Source organism: Periplaneta americana, chromosome 16, assembly GCF_040183065.1.
Source record: "Periplaneta americana isolate PAMFEO1 chromosome 16, P.americana_PAMFEO1_priV1, whole genome shotgun sequence".
Classification (NCBI taxonomy): domain Eukaryota; kingdom Metazoa; phylum Arthropoda; class Insecta; order Blattodea; family Blattidae; genus Periplaneta; species Periplaneta americana.
In genome coordinates, this window is record NC_091132.1 from 184,931,255 (window position 1) to 184,952,126 (window position 20,872).

Below are 20,872 nucleotides of genomic sequence, written 5' to 3' on the forward strand. Positions count from 1 at the left end.
TAATATCGTATAATTATTCTTTCCGAAGTTTTACGAACGTTAACGTACATCACCAAATACGACCATTACTGACGTCAACATAGCATTAACGTTTAGCGTACGAGAGTGCGAAAACTCTCTATTGTATTTTCGAGATCAATTAAATAATATAATTCCAGTTCTCTAAAACAGTCAGCCTTCTTAGTTTTGCCCGTGTATTCTTTTGCAGACGCATCCCACAAACAAGGGCTTTCCATCAGTGCATTAATTTTATTCTAATGTATCTTCTTTCGTCCACTCCATTACTTCGAACAACTTACAGCCAACACCAAGGACCAATGATAGTATAAAAATGATCAAGATACGCGCCACAAAATCGGAAATTAGTTGATGCTATGGAAACTGTACGAACTTTGCCGAACAGTACCGACGCTGCACGAGCAAATGAATTGACTTGACATGTTTTCCATTGCTGCTGGAAAACACGCCAACATGTTAAAAGTGTTAACTTCAACATACTCAGTCAACATGTTAAGTCAATTGAGACTTGAAATGTCCATATACATGTCAAATTCAATATGTTATATTTAACATGTTGTTGTTGTTTTCTAATGCCAGTCATTTGATCTCTTGCACTCCAATATTTTTCGAAGATATTATCATGGTCAGCCACTGAAGCACAGATTTTGAGGTGCTCCGAATCCATTTCTTGGTTTGAGTTGTACAATGGGCAGTTAGGGGACTGATATATTCCAATTCTATGCAGGTGCTTGGTCAAACAATCATGTTGTTAAATGTTTAATAGTGGAAACGAGCCTTTAAGTGTACTTTGTCTTTCGGACTCCCATATTTAGGAGCAGATAGCTTTTTCATTGTGGTGAATGTGTTTCTATGTGCTTGTTGCAGGTTGAAATGCCCCTACTGCCCAGTGGAGCAGAACCCATCCGATGCACGCCTCATCTACTTCTAACTGCTCGTGTGTTCTTATTTATGTTAGTGGTAGGTGGCAAACTGACTATGTCTGATAATTTTATGTTATCATTTTTTATACTTCCTGCACTTAAATTTAATTGTACATATGTAGTAATAAAATTTGCATAAGAACGAACATACTTGATACTGTCTCACCCTACAGTAAGCAGTCCAGTCCAAAATCCTGAAATATTCCAGTTTTTAAGCCCTGGATTCTAACAGCGAGGGAAAGTGTTTTAGGAATTACTGATTTTGAGGATATTGTTTCAGATTGGAGATAATGATGAACAGGTCTCAGAAGGTAATGGCTAGGGACCGAATTTTTAGGTTTTTAAGAAGTCCCATTTTAGGTCACTGGAATAGGTGTAATAGTTTTTTTCTTTTTTTTTAGGTTTTTTTGTCCAAACTGTGAAAGGGGTCGCAAAAATTACATGATTATTAAAAATGTATGCTTACAACTAATTTCAAATAACATAACTTTTCCCTCGGTGGTAAAAATGGAATCAATTCCAATCCACTGTCGTAATAAATGAGGAGCATCGTTTCAAATCATATTATGTCCAAGAAACAAAATTTTACAGGAAGAACGAAAAACTGATTACTCCTAATCTGGGTAATTTTTCACAAAGTGAAAAATATGACGTTATTACGCTTGAGGAGTACTTCAAGGAACTTGAAAAAATGAAATCACTTTTCAATTCTGTTCTTCAAATTGAAGGGAAATGTGTTGGACATAATACGTTTTGATCCAATAATTGTATAGATGTTAAAAATTTTTAATTAGGAAAATACATAAAATAACCAATAATTATTCTTGTTATTAAAGAAAAACATTATCTGTTAATATAAAATTACAATTTCAACATTAAACATTTTGATATACAGAGTGTTCATAACTTCTTTCTGCTGTCATGAAATCTTTATGGCGAAGTGCATCAACATTGATTAAAAACGCAGTAATCATAGATTACGAAACGACGGTTAAACAGTAGCCGTGGTTAAAATGTAATTTATGTGCACCATTCATAATCCCCGATTACTAAAACATGGCTAGCTGACACCTCATTTAACCAGGGTAAAGTCTATGATGGTACATTGTTTCTACAAAATGACTAAAGGAAAGCATCCATACCGCTGCAAAGATAATAGTCAACGTCTAAAAATGACTGCGCTCACTATGTTCTACATCGAAATGAACGTATCCTACATTTTCGCGTTGCATTTGTTTGCCTTTGGGCGCTGTTATATTTGTGAGTTACATTTCTTTGTTTTTCAGTACTGTTAGGTTAAAATCGTACAAAATGGAAAATTGAATCCAAAAATGATTATATCCCAATGTTAGGTTAAAGTATCGATAGACTTAATTACTAGATTTAAATGTATTATAAAAAAAGATGGAATATCCATAAAGGAAAAGGATGCAGAAGATTGGTAGGAATGTGTGTACGATCTTGGACCCCATTTACTCCAGGGAATTGTGTATTATCCTAAGATCCATCCATAACCTCTCTTTGTTCAGCCAGAGAAAGAGATACCGCTATTCGAGTACTCCCTCTTAAAATACAGAAAAATAACAGTTACATAGAATCGTAATATAAGCAGCCGATCCGTAGGAGAAATATGATTTCTTGTGTTATTTCAAGTGATCCATTTGTAGATTTTGATAAACGAAATCCCTCCTGAAATTTTCTGTCACCTAATTCCTCGTAAGAATTCTCTCTTTCCACTAAACAACCTTCACGCTCACGCTCTATCCAAGTAATTCAAGTACTGCACAATAATAATCGTCTTTGAAATAATCACCTGTGGTTCTGGCCGCCATTTTGCTTTACTTGCTCTACTAATCGCTGGTTATCTCCTTTAACCGCTCATATTTGGCCGGTTACAGATTACTGTGGTTAACCTCCTATTTAAGTCATAACTGAGGTCGATCCACCGTAAAAATGCTTAATCAGAGATTAGGTGACAATTTTATCCAATGGTTACACTAATCGACGTTGATGCACGTGAATGTTAGTGAGATAAATGTTTGCATAAAAACCATTAATATTGTTTTATTAAATAAAACATTATTTTGTTAATACAAAAAAGAAATATACCCATTAAACAAATTTTGATGTAGGTCTACAGGGTGTTCATAATATCCATCCAGCTGGATTCATGGTGTTTGAATCTTTTTCACATTTTTTCGAATCCTCCTCCTTCTAAGCAGCCACAATTTGCCATACTATCATCATCCTCATTTCCAGTTATCACATGCATCGATGATGTTAGCATAGAAATCTAAAGCTTCACACAATTAAAATAAGCTGCTGTTTTTTTACTATTCCTTTTCGCCATAAGTTACTATAGGTCATAGAAAAAATGAAACAGTAATTTTACATTTTAAAAATTCGAGGGTGTTTTCAGCTCATTTCCCTTCTCCGAAATCAACTCCCCTCCGCCCACGAATTAGTAAATACCCTGATGCGTAAGAAAGAGGTAAAAACCTGAAGATTTGAATGATGTTTCAGTATTGTATCCATACTGGATACAACTTCTATCACACACAGCTCGCAAGGATGAGACTGTATTGTCTGCTTTGAATATGGAGCATTTTCGAGAAAAATGCGCCAGATTGTCAGTATCACTAACATAAGAAAGTAATTAATTATTTGCATTCATATCTATTCTATAACATGAATATTGGACGTACTACGATATGAAACACACAATAAAGGACTGAATAAGATTTGAAACAACTGCTACTTTGAAGCAGTCATTTACACTGTTAGTGAATACGACTTGATACAATCAGGGTTCACAGTGTGAAAGACTGTATCCGAAACTACTGGGTGTTCATTTCAAAGTGTGTCATGACGTCACTGTTGTTGAGTCACCGATTTGAAGCGAGTTTCAGCTAATATGTCAGAGAAGTTGCCTATTATTCAAGGCGTTCTTCAATCTGAACTTTAGAACGTGTACGGTATAACTTGAACGTCGTAGCAACAGATGGCGGTCTGTACGGTCTGTGTGCTATCATAACCTCTTTCGAACTGTGTTTTGCGCGGGCAAGTCGTACGCAGGGTATTTGTTATCATCGGTTGCGTACGGTAACATTCCACAACACAAATCAAATACTCCGTGTCCATGTTGACCGTCGAAGTTAATGTCAACAAATACGTAAGTAATCGTCTTAACCCTCTCCCCATATCCCGACAGTACGTATTTCCAAACAGTTCACATTCCTGCCACTACTGGCGTTATCGTACGCATCGGTACTTACTCTTCAGAATGAATGCCGTACTTGCTAGGCAACTTCTCTGCCTCCTAGGTTATACACCTTTGCGGAAGTGTAGGAAGATTGAATTCTCTAGGCTCATCGGCTAGCCACATGACGGCGTACAGCGAGCCATGACATACTTTGAACTGAACACCCAGTATACGAAAATGTATCAAACTCAAGTTTGTCCACCAGTGGACATAATACGATTTCACTTATTTTGGCATAGCTTAACAAAACACAAACTATAAAAATTCAATGTTAATACCAGAAGCACCAGAATAAGACAAATTGCACAGAGATCTCAGAAAAGTTCACAGTGCGTACCTGCACATGTTTAATCACAGCCTTGTATCAATGGAAATCCCCGAAAACTTAACGAATTTCAACAATGCGACTTTTTCGCAGTTCATTCACCTCAAGAGAACATTCAGTCACTTCATCCCCTTCTACTGGCATGTCATATCTGCGATTGGTGGAAATTTCAAAATACATACAGTCCCAATCAGTGCCTTGAGAGGGTGAAGTCTCTAGAGGACGACCCGCTATACAAAGAAAGACAGAATTCTCTGTTAACCATTTTATCCAAAACAGCAAAAGACTGAAGGGGTAAAGACCGCAGATTGGGTCGCTTTCTCCAGTGCAGAAGAGAATAAAACTTATAAGATGTATCAGAATTTCTAAATATATTTATATAAAACGCAGTAAATATAGAAAAATACGTATTAATTATGATTTAGGTTTGTTTAGTTCTTAAGGTCCAATTTAGATTTTTAGGTTCAACAGAATTTACATATATGACTCTTATGACCATGATTCGGAAAATTATCTAAGAAATTATGAGTTTAGAAGTGAGGAAAATAATAGGTACTTTACTTTTTTTACTTTTTAATGACGTCTCCCCTTTTCAGGGGTTGCCTCCTATTGCCATCCTCCAAAGTCTTCTGTCCTGCCAGTCGCCTTCTTTCAAATTCCACTCCTGCATTACCCTGCTACTCCACCTCTCCAGGTACTGCGGGCTTTGCCTTTTCTTCCTCCCATATGGAGACCATGACAGGATCTATTTGGGCCATCTTCCTCTGGCATTCTCTGAACATGGTCATATCATTGCAATGTTCTCTTTTCTAATCATTCCACTAATATGTCTTCTTGTTTCATTACATTCTGTATTGTTTCATTTGGAACCCTTTGTAATCTAGAGATTTGGCAACTCCTACGCAATCCATCCATTTTCACTGCATTTAACATTTGTTTTTGTCTCTGAGTCAATACCCATCCTTCTCCTCCATAAGTGAGAATAAAAAAGAAAAGGTGTTGTTGTCTAATGCCAGGCGTTTGACAATAAAGTCATTTGGCCTCTTGCACTCCAATATTTTTCAAAGATATTATCATGGCCAGCCAAGTACAGATTTTGAGGTGTTCCGAATCCATTTCTTGGTTTGAGTTGCACAATGGGCAGTTAGGGGACTGATATATTCCAATTCTATGCAGGTGTTTGGCCAAACAATCATGGCCTGTTGCCAATCTAAATGCAGCTACAGACGATTTGCTTGGTAAATCGGGAATTAACTGTGGATTATGATGCAGAGAGTTCCATTTTTTCCTTTGAGATTGTGTTATCAAATTTTGTTTGTTGAAGTCTAAGTATGTAGATTTAATAAATCTTTTCACAGAGTAATACGTAGATTTAGTAACAGGTCTGTAAGTAGCAGTGCTGCCCTTCTTTGCTAAAGCATCCGCATTCTCGTTTCCCAGGATTCAACAATGGGATGGTATCCATTGGAATACAATTCTTTTATTGAGTGATATTAATTGAGAGAGCATTTTAGTTATTTCTGCTGTTTGAGATGAAGGTGTGTGTTTAGAGACTATTGATAGAATAGCTGCTTTGGAGTCTGACAATATAACTGCATTCTTAAATTTATTGATGTGGCAAGGAAGATTCCTGAAACTTTCACTTATTGCAATGATTTCTCCATCAAAACTTGTTGTTCGATATCGAAGAGATCTATAAAGTGAGAAGAGACAGCACGTAACACCTGCACCGGCACCTTGTTCTCTGGAGGTCAGGGATCCGTCGGTGTATAAATGAAGCCAGTTTTGTGGAGGGTAACTAATATTAATTGTCTCTAAAGACAATTGTTTCATTATTTCAGTGTTTACTTCTGATTTCAGTATTTCTTCTGTTAAATTTAGATTATATTCTATATTTAATAGAGTTAAAGGGTTTGGAAAAAAGAAAAGGTAAAAACCTATAGATTCGGTCCCTAGTAATGACCTAAAAATGATAAATATACTTATAGGAAGGTTCAGAATAACTATTTCTAATTTTCAGATGTGATAAAGAGGGCACATAATGAGACATTTTTTCTTAATAAAGTAGTGACAGAACAGGACTGTCTCCAGAAAATTCTCAGTGACTGCAACAGCCAGTCATCCATCTGAAGAAGATTTATAAGAAGGTAGACGTTAATTTATAGTCGCTGATTCTTAGTAAATGGACAGATACTGTGTGAACAATCCTACGTGCACTCGCTTCCACTGCTTGCGGGTTCTGAGAGAGTCAAGTCAATAACCATGGCGAATGGGTGTCAGGAAGTCCACATTAAATCTACCTACAGTTTGTTGTGTAAGTAATTACTAATAAATACTTAACTCTAACATTACCAAGGTTGGGCAAGAATTGCCCACCATTTTTATTATCTAAAATTTTTTTTGCAATAACTGACATCTGACAGTTTTCACCCTGCCTCTATTTGTCTCTAACAGGATAAAGTATAAGTATACAAATTTGTTCTGTTTTAGATTTGAAATATAACAGACTGATAATGGAAGTATTTGTCTGTGGGCAGATTTTACCCACCCTTGGTATTTCATGTGACCTGAACTTTTTTTATTTATGTACACTTGGTCAAAATGAAAGTGGCTGGCATCTGAGAGACTAAGTTCGAATCGAGTATTTCCGTGAGCGCTCAGGACAGCCAGGCTTTATTCAAAAGATTGTGTATATTCTTCTGGTACTTATAATGGGGAACACAACTGTTAATCACTAAAAGCTTCCGAGAAAATAATTCACATACGAGATTTAAAACAGACATCGTTCAGAGTATTTAAACAGTGAATATTGTAACACAAACACTATATACTGCATAACAGATTCTCAAGTGGAGTATGACCGTTGCTCGTTACAATGCCATTCTGACTGCAGTAAAACTCTTAGCGTAGTTGGTAGAGCGTTAGCAATGAGTTCGTGAGATTGCAAGTTCAAATCTTCGTGGAGTTGCTAAACTTTTTTTTGTTGCCTTTTAAATGCATCAGTGACAACATAACAGGTTCTCGTCATGTTTTATCATTAGAATACTTTTCGCTTTATTATTTTTTTCTTGTTAATATAAACTTTTGACGCCAGATGGAAGTAACACAAAAGACGACAATTAGAGGCTTTCATATTAAAATGCTGTGTTAATTTTATTAACCCTGCTGCTTTGCACTCTATTGCCTATTTAGTAAATATGTTGATGGCTAAATAATTGGCAATAATTAATTTGCAAATTGTACTACAGGGAATATGATTATTACACTAATCTAAATCCATGATCATCAGGGCCTAAACATACTAATTGTAAACAAGAAGAAAAATCATAATTCTGATGACAAAATATATCCTGATTTCCTGGAATTATAACCATAAATATTCACCAATTTTGTAATTATCTGCAAGTAATATGAATTAACACAAGCAAAATTATTTGGCTATATTACACTAAAAGGAGCTGCAAAAAATAAAAGAAAGGACAAAAGAAAAAATTCACTACGGAGATTCGAAGCATGCTGTGGAGGTAGCCCAGATCAGCGCCTTGTATTATGGAGTTAACTAAAGCGGTGCACAGAGGTTTACGGTAGTGAACTGCACGCTCACTCGAAGGGACTTAGAAAATTTTTGCTGCTCAAGAGACTGGCCACTTTCATTTTGACCAAGTGTACATGCATTAGGCGTCACACTGAAGGTAACTGTCTAACATTCAGCTACCTGATTGTTTTTCTGTGAAAATAAAAGAACTAGTCTCCAGGGTTTAAACCCAAAGTGATTTATGACAGTTTTGTTAAACTTTTTTTGTAATTGCTGTCTTTGAACTCCTCAGCCATGTTTTCAGTCAACGAAGCCAGAAGACAAATGAAGTAAATCTTCAGAGTCTTCCATTAGAAATCAACCCACTATCCCAATTTCAGAAACAACTCCTGGTGGAATTTTGGTGCAGCATAAGGAGAGAATACCAGCATTGTCATTGTCAGTCAAAAAGTGCCCTTAAGGCACTACTTCCTTTCGTGAGAACCTACCTGTGTGAAACTGGATTTTCTGCGTGTGTGTCCACCATACTAAAACACCAAAACAGACTAAATGCAGAAGCAGCAGTATATCAGCACCATGTTATCGTGAAGTTGGACCTGCAGCCAGTTGGCCTTGCATGTAGTGCAAGACAGTTATTCAGTGTGAAAGAAAGAAGGGGCAATGTGAAGGACTAAATGTTAAATTTCTATTGCCAATTTTAGCTTAAGGTATGTAGTATGTTCAAACATAATATTGGATAGAAAACAGAAACTCTTGTGTGCATGCTGGTGACTGACAATCATTGAAAAAAAAAATAATAATTTTGTGTTTATTATGAATAATGATATAGAATTTTAAAAAGAATGGATTGACAACACCTTTTTTATATGTTATAACAACCCTTTAACTTCAAAACACTTTGAGGCTATTCTTCAAAAGTAGGAAGACTGCATAAATCTTTTCATAAAGATAGCGTAATAGGTGCGGACTGATAAAATTACTTGTCAGAGAAACTTTGAAAGAAGAATTGTGTTTCGCAAGTCAGTTGACTGTGAAAAAGATTATACTACCCTTAACTTCTGTTCAAATTTTAGTAAAAATCTGTTAAAGATATAATTAATTATATCTAAATACACTCCTCTTGAAGGGATTGTTCCTCTTATACAAACGTAATCAGGAATTTGTACACGAAAAATATATGCTACCAGCAACTTCATAAAAATCTGTTAGGTGGGAGACAAGTTATTAATTTTGTTTAAATGCACTCCCTATAAAGAGGCATTTCTCTTATACAATCGTAATGAAAGTTTGTACACAAAAATATAATTTATCTGCAAATTCTGTTCAAAGTTCATAAAAATCTGTTGGATATGAGAGAAGTTATTAATTTTTATAAATGCACCCCCAGTAAAGGGACAGTTACTCTTACACAAACGTAACCAGAGTTTGTAAACGAAAAATATATCCTCTCTGTAATTTCTGTATAAAGTTTCATAAAAATCAGTTGGATACAAGAGATGTTATTAATTCATCTAAATACACCCCTAGTAAAGGGATACTTCTTATCGTACACACGTAATTAGAGTTTTCACGCAAAAAAAAAAAAAATACTCCCTCTAACTATTATACAAAGTTTCATAAAAATCAGTTGGATATGAGAAATGTTATCAATTTTGTCTAAATATATCCCTAGTAATAGGGTACTTCCTATCGTATGCACATAACTAGACTTTCCACACAAAAAACATATGCTATCTGTAATTATTGAACAAAGTTTCATAAAAATCTGTTGGATATAGGATTGCCAACTCTAGAGGATGGAAATTCAGGACACATTAAAAAATAAAAAAGCACATAAACTTTTAATGAATTTTGATGCTGAATTAAACAATTAGAATTACTGTCATGTTATTATTTGGTTGTAGCGGTGTAGCCCTATATTAAAGAACATGCCATAAGTCTGTACACATTGAAAAGTATACATGTCTCTACACACACTACATTAACATTGTTTGAAAGAATACTTGTTGCTTCCTTTGTTTTTGTTTATTAGTTCTTTGTTTGTTGAAACATAATCAAAAATATTCTCTATATGACATATTAAAGTTCGTCTTTACCAAGAGTTCTGATTTTCCAAGTTCTGGCCTCATTCGGTTCCTCTTGTCAGTCGAGAGATTCATTTTTTTTAACTCGCTCCACATGAGCATTGCTAATTGGAAGAGCATGTATGTGTTCAGCAATTTTCTTTAAGTTTGGCACACTACGTGTCTTCAAAACAGTGTCTCAGCATTCTTGAGGAGCTGGTAGATCTTTTAGTACCGGCATCATCTCTTTCAATAGGCAATACTCTTGGTACAATGCATCACCATTTTCAAAGTCCAGTTCTATATTCATAATTTCAGTAAGGACACTGAATGTGAAAGTATCATTAAGGCTTAGAAAAGTGATTTTCTTAAGAAGTGAAGAATAGTAATCAAACCATTTTTGCAAATAGTCAATGGCCCTCTGATACACATTCAGTGCTTCCTTCTTAAAGAGATGCACATCAGAATCGCTCAAGTTATTCAAATATTGATTTACTACCAAGCCATTGAAAACTATGTGTGATCTCTAATAATGAATAATAATCAATATGAAATTTCAAAATATAATATTGCATGAGCAAAATTTCGGACATTGTTGTTGTTGTTGTTGTTGTTTAGGCAACAGTCCGAAGACAAGTTTGAATCTCATAAGTGACACCAATAAGGCACAAGGGTGTCTACAGGGGGTAGCCAGTGGTAGCAAGTTTTAATTTTTACGAGTTTTTTTTTTTTTTTTTTTTTTTTTTTTTTTTTTTTTTTTTTTTTTAATGAGTTCGATACATGTTTTCTCAAACCCTCGGTAAACAGTTCACAAAAGTGAGTGCTTCAAATTGTGAATATGCGCAGGATAATTTATATTTCAGAACTGGCCATTTTGTATGTTCAATTTACTTTCTCCTCGTCCCGTTTCCTCTGATTTTCTAATTATCTTGCTACCACTGAGATTGGATTCTGCAGGCGCCCTTGATAAGACATCTCTCATGAGGCAACTAGGCCAGGAGATAATGGGGTAGGGTGGACAGTTTCCGGACATTAAACATCCTGAAAATTTAATTTTTTTCCTGCATAGACGGCTGATTTCCTGACAATCCGGAAAAAATCCGGATGGTTGGCAACCCTAGTTGGATACAAGAGAAGTTGCTAATTTTATCCCTCCAGATTTGCGTTCTGGACCACTGTGCACTGAGTAGAATGAGATACAGAGGTCTGCATCAGATGTTTTCGCTCGAGCGCCGAGTAGTTCATAGCATAATCCGATAGGTAGCGCACATGCATGATGGGTAAAATTGTCACGAGCGATAAATCCTCGAACGGTATAAGCCGAGCGTGAGACATTCGTTCTTGTTACAGTGATGAACTGTGTAGTAACATCATAGATGTTTATCATTTCAAAACTAACTAACCTCTCCATAGTACAACTACAAAACTTGCTTTAAAATGTAATATAAATGTTGTAGGTAAATGTTTCCCCCCCGCCTCCCCCCACAGGAGTGATTTTATTTTTGCCACATCTGATAGATGTTATTGGATGTAAATGTAATTATTATAAACGGAGAACACAATCACGATAATGCAAGAACCGTATCAAGTTTTCTAGTAGTAATAATAATCTCTAATAATTAGTGTATCAATCTTTGCATCTGTAACAGTTGTGCAGCATGATTATTCGTTTTATTATATTTTCTGTGACGTTATCTCTGTACTAATATTGTTATTAATCTACTGCTATATCAATAATATTTTGTAAAACGTTTCTACATTGTCGCAATATATAGGCGGAACACTATGTATGGACCTATCATATTATATATGTGGCAAATCAAATATTGAATAATTATTAATTAGCAATAAAAACTGTATATCGAAGTTTTTCATAGTATTTTATTTATAACTTCATGTTACTGTTTTGGTACTTCCATTAGACGTTTGTCATAAACGCAGAAAATAAAGCCTTATTTTTACCGTGTGAGCAAAACATATGTGTATCTTATCTGTCGCCTTCCATACAAGATAAGACATGTCGGTGAGATGACCTTGTACTGTGCTTCTATTTATTACGAGCATATCACGACCGATCGTATCTCACTCGAGGGTGCGACATTCGACCGAGTTCAAGCGAGTGATTTAACTCCAATGCAGCACTCTGGTGCCGGTACTAGCTTTCATATGTTATATATACATATATATATATTTTTTAATAACAGCGAGCATGAATAACCATCGTTGGTTGCTCAACCAATTTTCCAATTCAGTGTGATGGTCTATGATGAAAGCTCGTACTTCAGTCCTCAGTTCGAAGACTCGTGATAAGGTGCATCCACAAGTAAGCCATTTTAGATCTGTATGGAGAATTAGGGATTTGTGAAGGTTTCCCATGTCTTCACTTGAAAAGTCTTTGAATTGAGAAATCTCGATTTGTTGAAATTTGTAATCTTTACTGTTTCATGAAAGACGATTTTGAGGGACTGTTGCATTTTTTTTCACAGCTAATGCTTGACGATGTAAAATACAATGCCTGCTTCTACAATTTTCTGCAACCATCTTGATACGCGTCACTGCACCTGCTGTTTTCCTCACCATAACCCTTGTGTTGTTCGTGCAACATCAGTACAGTTGTTCCAGGTTCCTTTCTTCTGAATACCGTATCTATAAAGAATTTTGAAAACTTTTGTTGTTTTAAATTTAAACTGTTACAAATATGCAAATCGAAGCAAATTATGTGCATATGTGTATCTTAGGGTTGCCAACCCTCCCGTATTTCCTGGGATCTCCTGTATTTGCCCCTAATTTTTAAGTCTCCCGGCTCCCATATTATTCTTCTCTTCGAGCATTTTTCTCCCTTATTTCTGCATAATGTTTTTTTTTTTAATTCAGTGCAGTGGCACATTATTAGAGTCATTGGCCGTACAATGGCGATAAAAACTAAAAGGAAAGAAAACGAAATAAAGTGAACAATGTGCAAGTGAAACTATGAAGGAGAGGATGTCAACACTGCTGCATTCTTTCTCTGGCCTCCCAGTACCTATCCACAAAGCTGAGAGATGAAAGTGCTGGACAAGTCTTAATGTGGTTTGAGTCCATGGTGTCGGAACATCCACAGAGCATGCAGTGGGGGCTGGATAATACACCCAGGCAGTGGAGGTGATTAGCCAGTCATGAACGTCGCAACAGCTTCTCTTCTGGGCCATTCGGGGAGAGTGGAGTTCAGTGCGTCCTTCCAGTGTTTATCTTTAATTTGGTCCTCCAAACTCTTATGGAAACATTGTCTCACTCGACTTCTTATATTTGTAGATGCTCTATGGCAGACGTCTCAATAGGGCCTTCTCGGAGCACTTCCTCCTCTCTCTCTTTTTTAATGTAAGAGTGAAACAAGATGCGGGAGCAGTTTGTGTATCTCTGGATGACGTCATTGACCGCGTCGTTTGAATAGACATCTGCAACCGCTACGATGTCTCCATCTCCGAGAAAGAATGTCCTTATTACCGCAAATGTATGAAGAAAGGGAAAGTGAAATTGTGGGAGTCAATTTACCACTTCATTAACCTAATTGTTACCTAATTTGAATCAAGACCAGTAACAAATATAATGAAGTACTGAAGGACTTTAGAAAAGAATTTGAGACCGGATTTAAGATTTGAATAATTCTAATTTAAAATAATTGCGCATTTCTAAGATGTTTTGGTATTGTTAATTATTGAAAACATTACGAAACATATTATTTAACTATTATTGTAATTATTATATTAATATTGACGTATTGTAAGAATGCGTACCTTAACAACCAACATGTTTAATTGTAATTTTATTATTACTATTTAATTGAATTTTATTTTATTAAATATAATATAAACTTAAAAAAATACATACCAAAAACCATTTACTAGAAATGAAGTATTGTTGTTGTTTAGTCAACTGTCTGAAGAAAGGTCTGAACCTCACAAGTGATACCAACAAACCACTTATGAGGCAACTAGACCAGGATATAATGCGGTAGGGTTGCCAGTTCCTTGTGCTTAAATAATTACGTAACATGTATGGTTATTCATGCTTCAGATTTCTTTTTACTCATTAATATATAATTAGAAAATAAAGTTATTATTATTATTATTATTATTACTGTAAACTACTTAAGAAATTTTATTCCTTCCGAAAACAACCGTCTATTGTGACAGTACAAATCAAAAGTGCAGCTTTGTGGAATTTCTCCCGCGACAGTTACAACTTAGCTTGCTCATGCGTGTGACATGAATCAGCGATCGGCTATCTTCGGGTATTGCGCTTATCTCTTCAGCTGACTATGCTATCTACATTTGCTCTCTGTAACAATTTTTATGCGTTGGCCTTATAAAAGATGCAAAGAAAATGTATCTGAATGAAAAAATACAAAATTCAAATAATAAGATTAAAACTATTTGGGATATTATTAAAAATGAAACTAATCGATATTCAAAGAGTGAAAATATTACTTGCATTAAAATCAATGATAGTAAAATAGATAACCCAAAATCAATTGCAAATCATTTTAACGACTTCTATATAAATATTATTCAGAACTTAAACATTCAAGATTGTGCAGAAGATGCTGCACTTGGTTACCTAACTGATGCATTTAACACTGAGTTTTTAGGTCTCAAATTTATTCCCACTACCGCAGCAGAAATCATGCATGTGATAAAACAACTAAAAACAAAATATTCCTCTGGATATGATGAAATTCCAAGTAAAGTTCTGAAAGCTTGTTCTGAAATATTATCCCCTCCGTTAAGCTATCTATGCAATTTGTCAATGCAATGTGGTATTTTTCCAGAAAGACTCAAATATTCAATAGTAAAACCAATATACAAAAAGGGAGATAAATGTACTATTGCTAATTACAGACCCATATCATTATTAACAACATTTTCAAAAGTGTTTGAGAAAGTTATGTATAATAGATTATATCATTACCTGGAGTCCAACAATATATTAGTTTTAGAACAGTTTGGATTTAGAAAACAAAAATCGACAGAGAATGCTGCTTTTAGTTTGGTGGATGAAATACTAAATTCATTAAACTCGAAACTACATGGAGGTGGGATTTTTTGTGACTTGGCTAAAGCATTTGATTGTGTAGACCATAGTATATTAGTAAAAAAATTGAAGTTTTATGGTATTAAAGATGAGATGTTGGGTTGGTTTACATCGTACTTATCAAATAGAAAACAAAAAGTAGAAATAAATGTACCAAATAGTCATAAAGTTACTTATTCAGAATTTAGAAATATTAAACATGGTGTTCCGCAGGGGTCAATTTTAGGTCCGTTGTTGTTTCTAGTTTATATTAATGATTTAGCCTTGACCATAAATAATTCATCCCATGTAATTTTATTTGCAGATGATACAAGTGTAATTATTTCAAGCAAACAAGACGATCATTTTATAAACAGTTCTAATACAGTGCTGAATCTAATGAATGAATGGTTCCATGCAAATAAACTAGCACTTAATGTTGATAAAACCAGTGCAGTCAAATTTAGTACACACAATAATGCTCAGGTTTCCTACAGTATTCGATTAAATGGAACTCATCTCAAAGAATCTATAAGCACAAAGTTTCTTGGTTTAGAATTGGATAATCACTTGAACTGGAAAACGCATATAGAATGTATTACTCGTAAATTGAGCTCTGCCTGTTATGCATTAAGATCCTTATCTACTATTGGTGATATAAACTTACTTAAAATGTCATACTTTGCATATTTTCACTCTGTAATGAAATATGGATTAATATTCTGGGGTAACTCGTCTGAAGCTAAACACGTTTTTGTTTTACAAAAGAAAGCTATAAGAATAATGGCCGGTGTGCATAAAAGGACCTCATGTAAAAATATTTTCCGAAACTTAGAAATCTTGACTTTACCTTGTGAATACATTCTTTCCCTAATGATGCTGTATATTAAGAACCAAGATAAATTCAGTACTAATCAAGACATTCATCATTTTAATACAAGACATAAATCAGATCTTCATCTACCCTCTGTTAGTCTAAGCTGTTTTAAAAAAGGAGTTCGCTATTCATGTATAACAGTCTTTAATGCACTGCCTAATTATCTTAAAGATTTGAAGAACAACGAGAAAAGGTTCAGAAAAGAATTAACCAAATTTCTACATACTCATACCTTCTACACAATTGATGAATTGTTTATGCTTGTGAATTGAATTATTCTACTTAAATGACATGTACAATTTTATATAGCTCAACTAAAATATGTTTTTATATTGACTTAATCTGTTTACTATGTATTGTATTTTTTGTTTAGCATAACTGATGAATTGTATGTACTGTAAATTGAATAGTATACTGTATAGGTCAACTGATGAATTGTTTAAGCTTATAAATTGAATTAATCTACTTCATATGAATTGTATAGCTTAACGAAAATAAGTTTGTAAATTGAACTAAGTTGATTGTATATGTTTGTATAGTTTGGCTGATGAATTGTATATGTTCTTAAAATGATTACTAGTCTGTGTAGCTCTAATGATGAATTGTATATAGACCTACTGTAAATTGAATGGTAATATGTATAGCTCAACTGATGAATTGTTTATGATTATAAATTGAATTAATCTACTTGATATTAATTGCACAAATTTGTATAGCTTAATGAAAGTATGCTACTTTGTATTGTATATATTTGTATAGTTTTGGCCGATGAATTATATATGCTTTAAATTGAATAGTAATCTATATAGCTCTACTGATAAATTGTTTGTGTTTGTAATTTGAAGTAGTTTGCATGATATGTATTATCAATTTCTGTATATCACAACTGGTTGAATTGTTTATGCCTTAAATTTAATTAAATCGTTTTGTATTATAATATAGCTAAACTTATGAATGATCGTTTGCGTTTGTAAATTTAATAATCTGATTGGCTATGTATTGTATACTTTTAGTAGAGCCATCGATGTAGCTCAGTCGGCAGACTCGCTGGGCTGCTGATCCGGAGCTGCGTTCGGGCTTGGGTTGGATCCCCCTTTGGACTTTGGTTTCTTCCGAGGTTTTCCACAGCCGTGGGGCTGAAGCCGGATGGTCTATGGCGAGTCCTTGGCATCAACCCCTTTGATTTGATTACCCCCTTTGATTTGATTACCTGGTTGGGTTTTTCCGAGGTTTCCCCCACCGAAAAGGCAAATGCCGGGTAATATTTTGGCGAATCCTTGGACCTCATTTCATCTCACTACATCTCGCCAAAATGTAAAAAAATTGTACAACATTGTAAAAATTGTAGAAAATTACTAAATTGTAAAACTATAAAAATTTGTAAAAATTGTAATTGTAATATTGTAAAATGTTGACATGTTCCACATCTTAAAGCTTCATTGCTCATGTAAGATCTATGGAATAAAATAAATGAATGAATGAATGAATGAGACGCCTGCTCTATGGAATGGCAGCATGTTAGAATATGAAAGGGGGATAGTTGTTCCTTTCTTTGCTAGAAAGTCTGCTGCTTCTTTCCCGGCAATACCGCAGTGAGAAGGTATCCATTGCAGATGTACAATTTTATTTAGTTTCTTGATGTCTTCTCTGCATTGTTGAATGTCATCATTAGCTGGTTGTAGTAAGTAGTTTCCAATTGCAGATATCGCTGCTTTTGAGTCACTGAGGAGGACAATGTTTGGAAATGGGAAGGACCTGCACAACAGTTGTTTCACAGCAGTACATAGGGCTCTTACTTCTCCATCAAAAGCTGTATGGTTGTTGCCTAGAGTGAGATAGGCAGAGAACAGTTGGCAATGAATTCCAGCTCCAGTGGGCCCGTGTTTTTCTATTTGGGAGCCGTCAGTGTACACATGCAGCCATTTGTCTTGTGGGTAGTGGATTTCTAATGTTTCTAAGGCAGAAAGACGGAGTGCTTCACGACATTCGTCCTGTTTTCTGCATAATGTAAAAATATTTATTTTAACATTTGATTTTGCCGTGAATGATGATTAATTATATGATGAATTCTGTTGGTCAAGACAGGCATTAAAGTAATGCTTGCCAGAAATGGGTTTTAGTGCTCACCCGTTTAAAATCAAACTGTGTTAATGTTATACATTTGGAAATACAATGTTTATACAGCCAGTGCTGACATACTGCGGAGAAATTTTAATTACTTCACCTTTCATAAACGACATAGAATATGTCCAAAACCAAGCTCTCAGGCTCATTACTGGTGGAATCAAAACAACTCCGATACATTCTATGAGATTCCTCACTAATATTAACAGCATCAAAATGACAATAGAAGAAAAAGCACTGATTCAATATGAAAAACTTATCAGATTACCAGGAAACAATTGGCATTCATACAGTCCTCTCTGTAGATTGAAAACTCAAAAAGTTTCATATCCATGGTTCAAGAATTAAACAGAAAATCAATATTCCGAATTTAAAAGAAAACCTACAAATTAAACCAAACCCTTTAACTCTATTAAATATAGAATATAATCTAAATTTAACAGAAGAAATACTGAAATCAGAAGTAAACACTGAAATAATGAAACAATTGTCTTTAGAGACAATTAATATTAGGTACCCTCCACAAAACTGGCTTCATTTATACACTGACGGATCCTTGATCTCCAGGGAACAAGGTGCCAGTGCAGGTGTTACGTGCTGTCTCTTCTCACTTTATAGATCTCTTGGATATCGAACAACAAGTTTTGATGGAGAAATCGTTGCAATAAGTGAAAGTCTCAGGAATCTTCTATGCCACATCAATAAATTTAAAAATGCAGTTATATTGTCAGACTCCAAAGCAGCTATTCTATCAATAGTCTCTAAACACACACCTTCATCTCAAACAGCAGAAATAACTAAAATGCTCTCTCAATTAATAACACTCAATAAAAGAATTGTATTCCAATGGATACCATCCCATTGTGGAATCCTGGGAAACGAGAATGCGGATGCTTTAGCAAAGAAGGGCAGCACTGCTACTTACAGACCTGTTACTAAGTCTACGTATTACTCTGTGAAAAGATTTATTAAATCTACATACTTAGACTTCAACAAACAAAATTTGATAACACAATCCCAAGGGAAAAAATGGAACTTTGCATCATAATCCACAGTTAATTCCCGATTTACCACGAAAATCGTCTGTAGCTACATTTAGATTGGCAACAGGCTATGACTGTTTGGCCAAGCACCTGCATAGAATTGGAATATATCAGTCCCCTAACTGCCCATTGTGCAACTCAAACCAAGAAATGGATTCGGATCACCTCAAAATCTGTGGTTCAGTGGCTGACCATGATAATATCTTTGAAAAATATTGGAGTGCAAGAGGTCAAATGACTTTATTGTCAAACGCCTGGCATTAGAAAACAACAACATTTGGAAATACTAGCTAGTTTTGTTTTAAACATACCAAGTTGTAATCCTCATACATTTCGTCTCATGAACAATAATTGGACAGATGTTCGAAACATGAGCATGCCACAATTATCAAATCAGAGCTAAAAACTGCAGTCGACTTCAACTATTACGTGAGACAAAATCTGTCTTAAAATACTCTTAATTTAAGCCTAACTGGCCAAGTGTAGAATAAAGTTGTTTTTCAATAACTAATACAAATAATTTGTCTATTTTATATGTGAAATTTTGTCGATTTCTTAGTCTCTCGTGTTTTCTTCTAAAAAAAAGTTGGCAATCCTAGTATATCTAGGATCTAATAATGAAGTTATCTTCCTTCTTGCTTCCCAATATTTTGCCGTAAGATCCACAAAAGCCTCGAGAGATTCGCAATTTGTCACGTGTTCCATGTCCGTATTCTGTTCCTTTGTGCATAACGAGCATTTAGGAGAAGTCAATAAACCGATTCAGTGATAAGTGTTCACTAAAGCAATCGTGACCAACCTGAACATGACCACAGCAGCTTTTCGAGGTAGATCAAGAATTAATTTTAAATCTTTCAATGAATTCAATGTGTTTTATTACTGAATTGTGATGGTTGGTGTTGATTTAATAGATTCGTATGAAATGTTGTAGTTTTATAATTCCTTTCTTGCCAACAGTTTTCTCATTATCATTCAACCCACATTGGGCCCCCCCCCCCACCCACTGTCCGTCAGAAAATATTCTTATTTAAATTTTGAATTTGTTTTACCATGTAATAGAGTTCTTTAATTTTTTTCCCATTTTAGTGGATGTAGTTAAACTGATGGCTTGGATTGCAGCTTTAGAATCGGATAGGAAAATTATGTTTTTACATTTCTGTACCCAAACTAATATATTTTGCTTTGGGAATCAACATGATGAGCAAATTACTATTTGAGGACACCCTGGCTTTAATAGTTGGTGGTTGTATTGTACATATTCAACCCCCAATAAGAATGGAAGGCCACACCTGTCTGAGGTCCGTGGATCCATAGAAACTAACCAAATTTGTTTCTGGATCTATGCCTTGATACGCTGGACTCTATTTTTATTGTTAGTTTTTTTTTTTTTTTGTTTACAATCGGCCTGTGTATGTGGAGGAAGTTTTTCAAGTAAGGACGTGACTCGAACCTCCTAATTATGGAACACGAGAATAGATCATCATCATCATCACTCGAGAGGCGCTCCAGGAACAATTTCTCCATGTTTAGCAGCCAGGGTTGCCAATGTGGATTCAATAAATTTATAAAAATTTACGGCTCTCAGTTATATGTATTTACGGTTGCTGCTTACGGGATCATAACATTCCGGTTGTAAATTACATGAATTTATAC

General features: G+C 34.9%; 1 protein-coding gene across 1 annotated transcript in view; it reads left to right on the forward strand.

The window, feature by feature from the left end:
* The window catches only part of Sou (required for meiotic nuclear division 5 protein souji), an 81,613-nt gene extending 80,517 nt beyond the window's left edge, over positions 1-1,096 (forward strand). The window contains exon 9 of the mRNA XM_069815362.1: positions 886-1,096. Within this exon, the coding sequence (XP_069671463.1) occupies positions 886-949 (64 nt within the window). The 3' untranslated portion in view covers positions 950-1,096. The remainder of the gene's footprint in view (positions 1-885) is intronic.
* Positions 1,097-20,872: the final 19,776 nt, after the last annotated feature.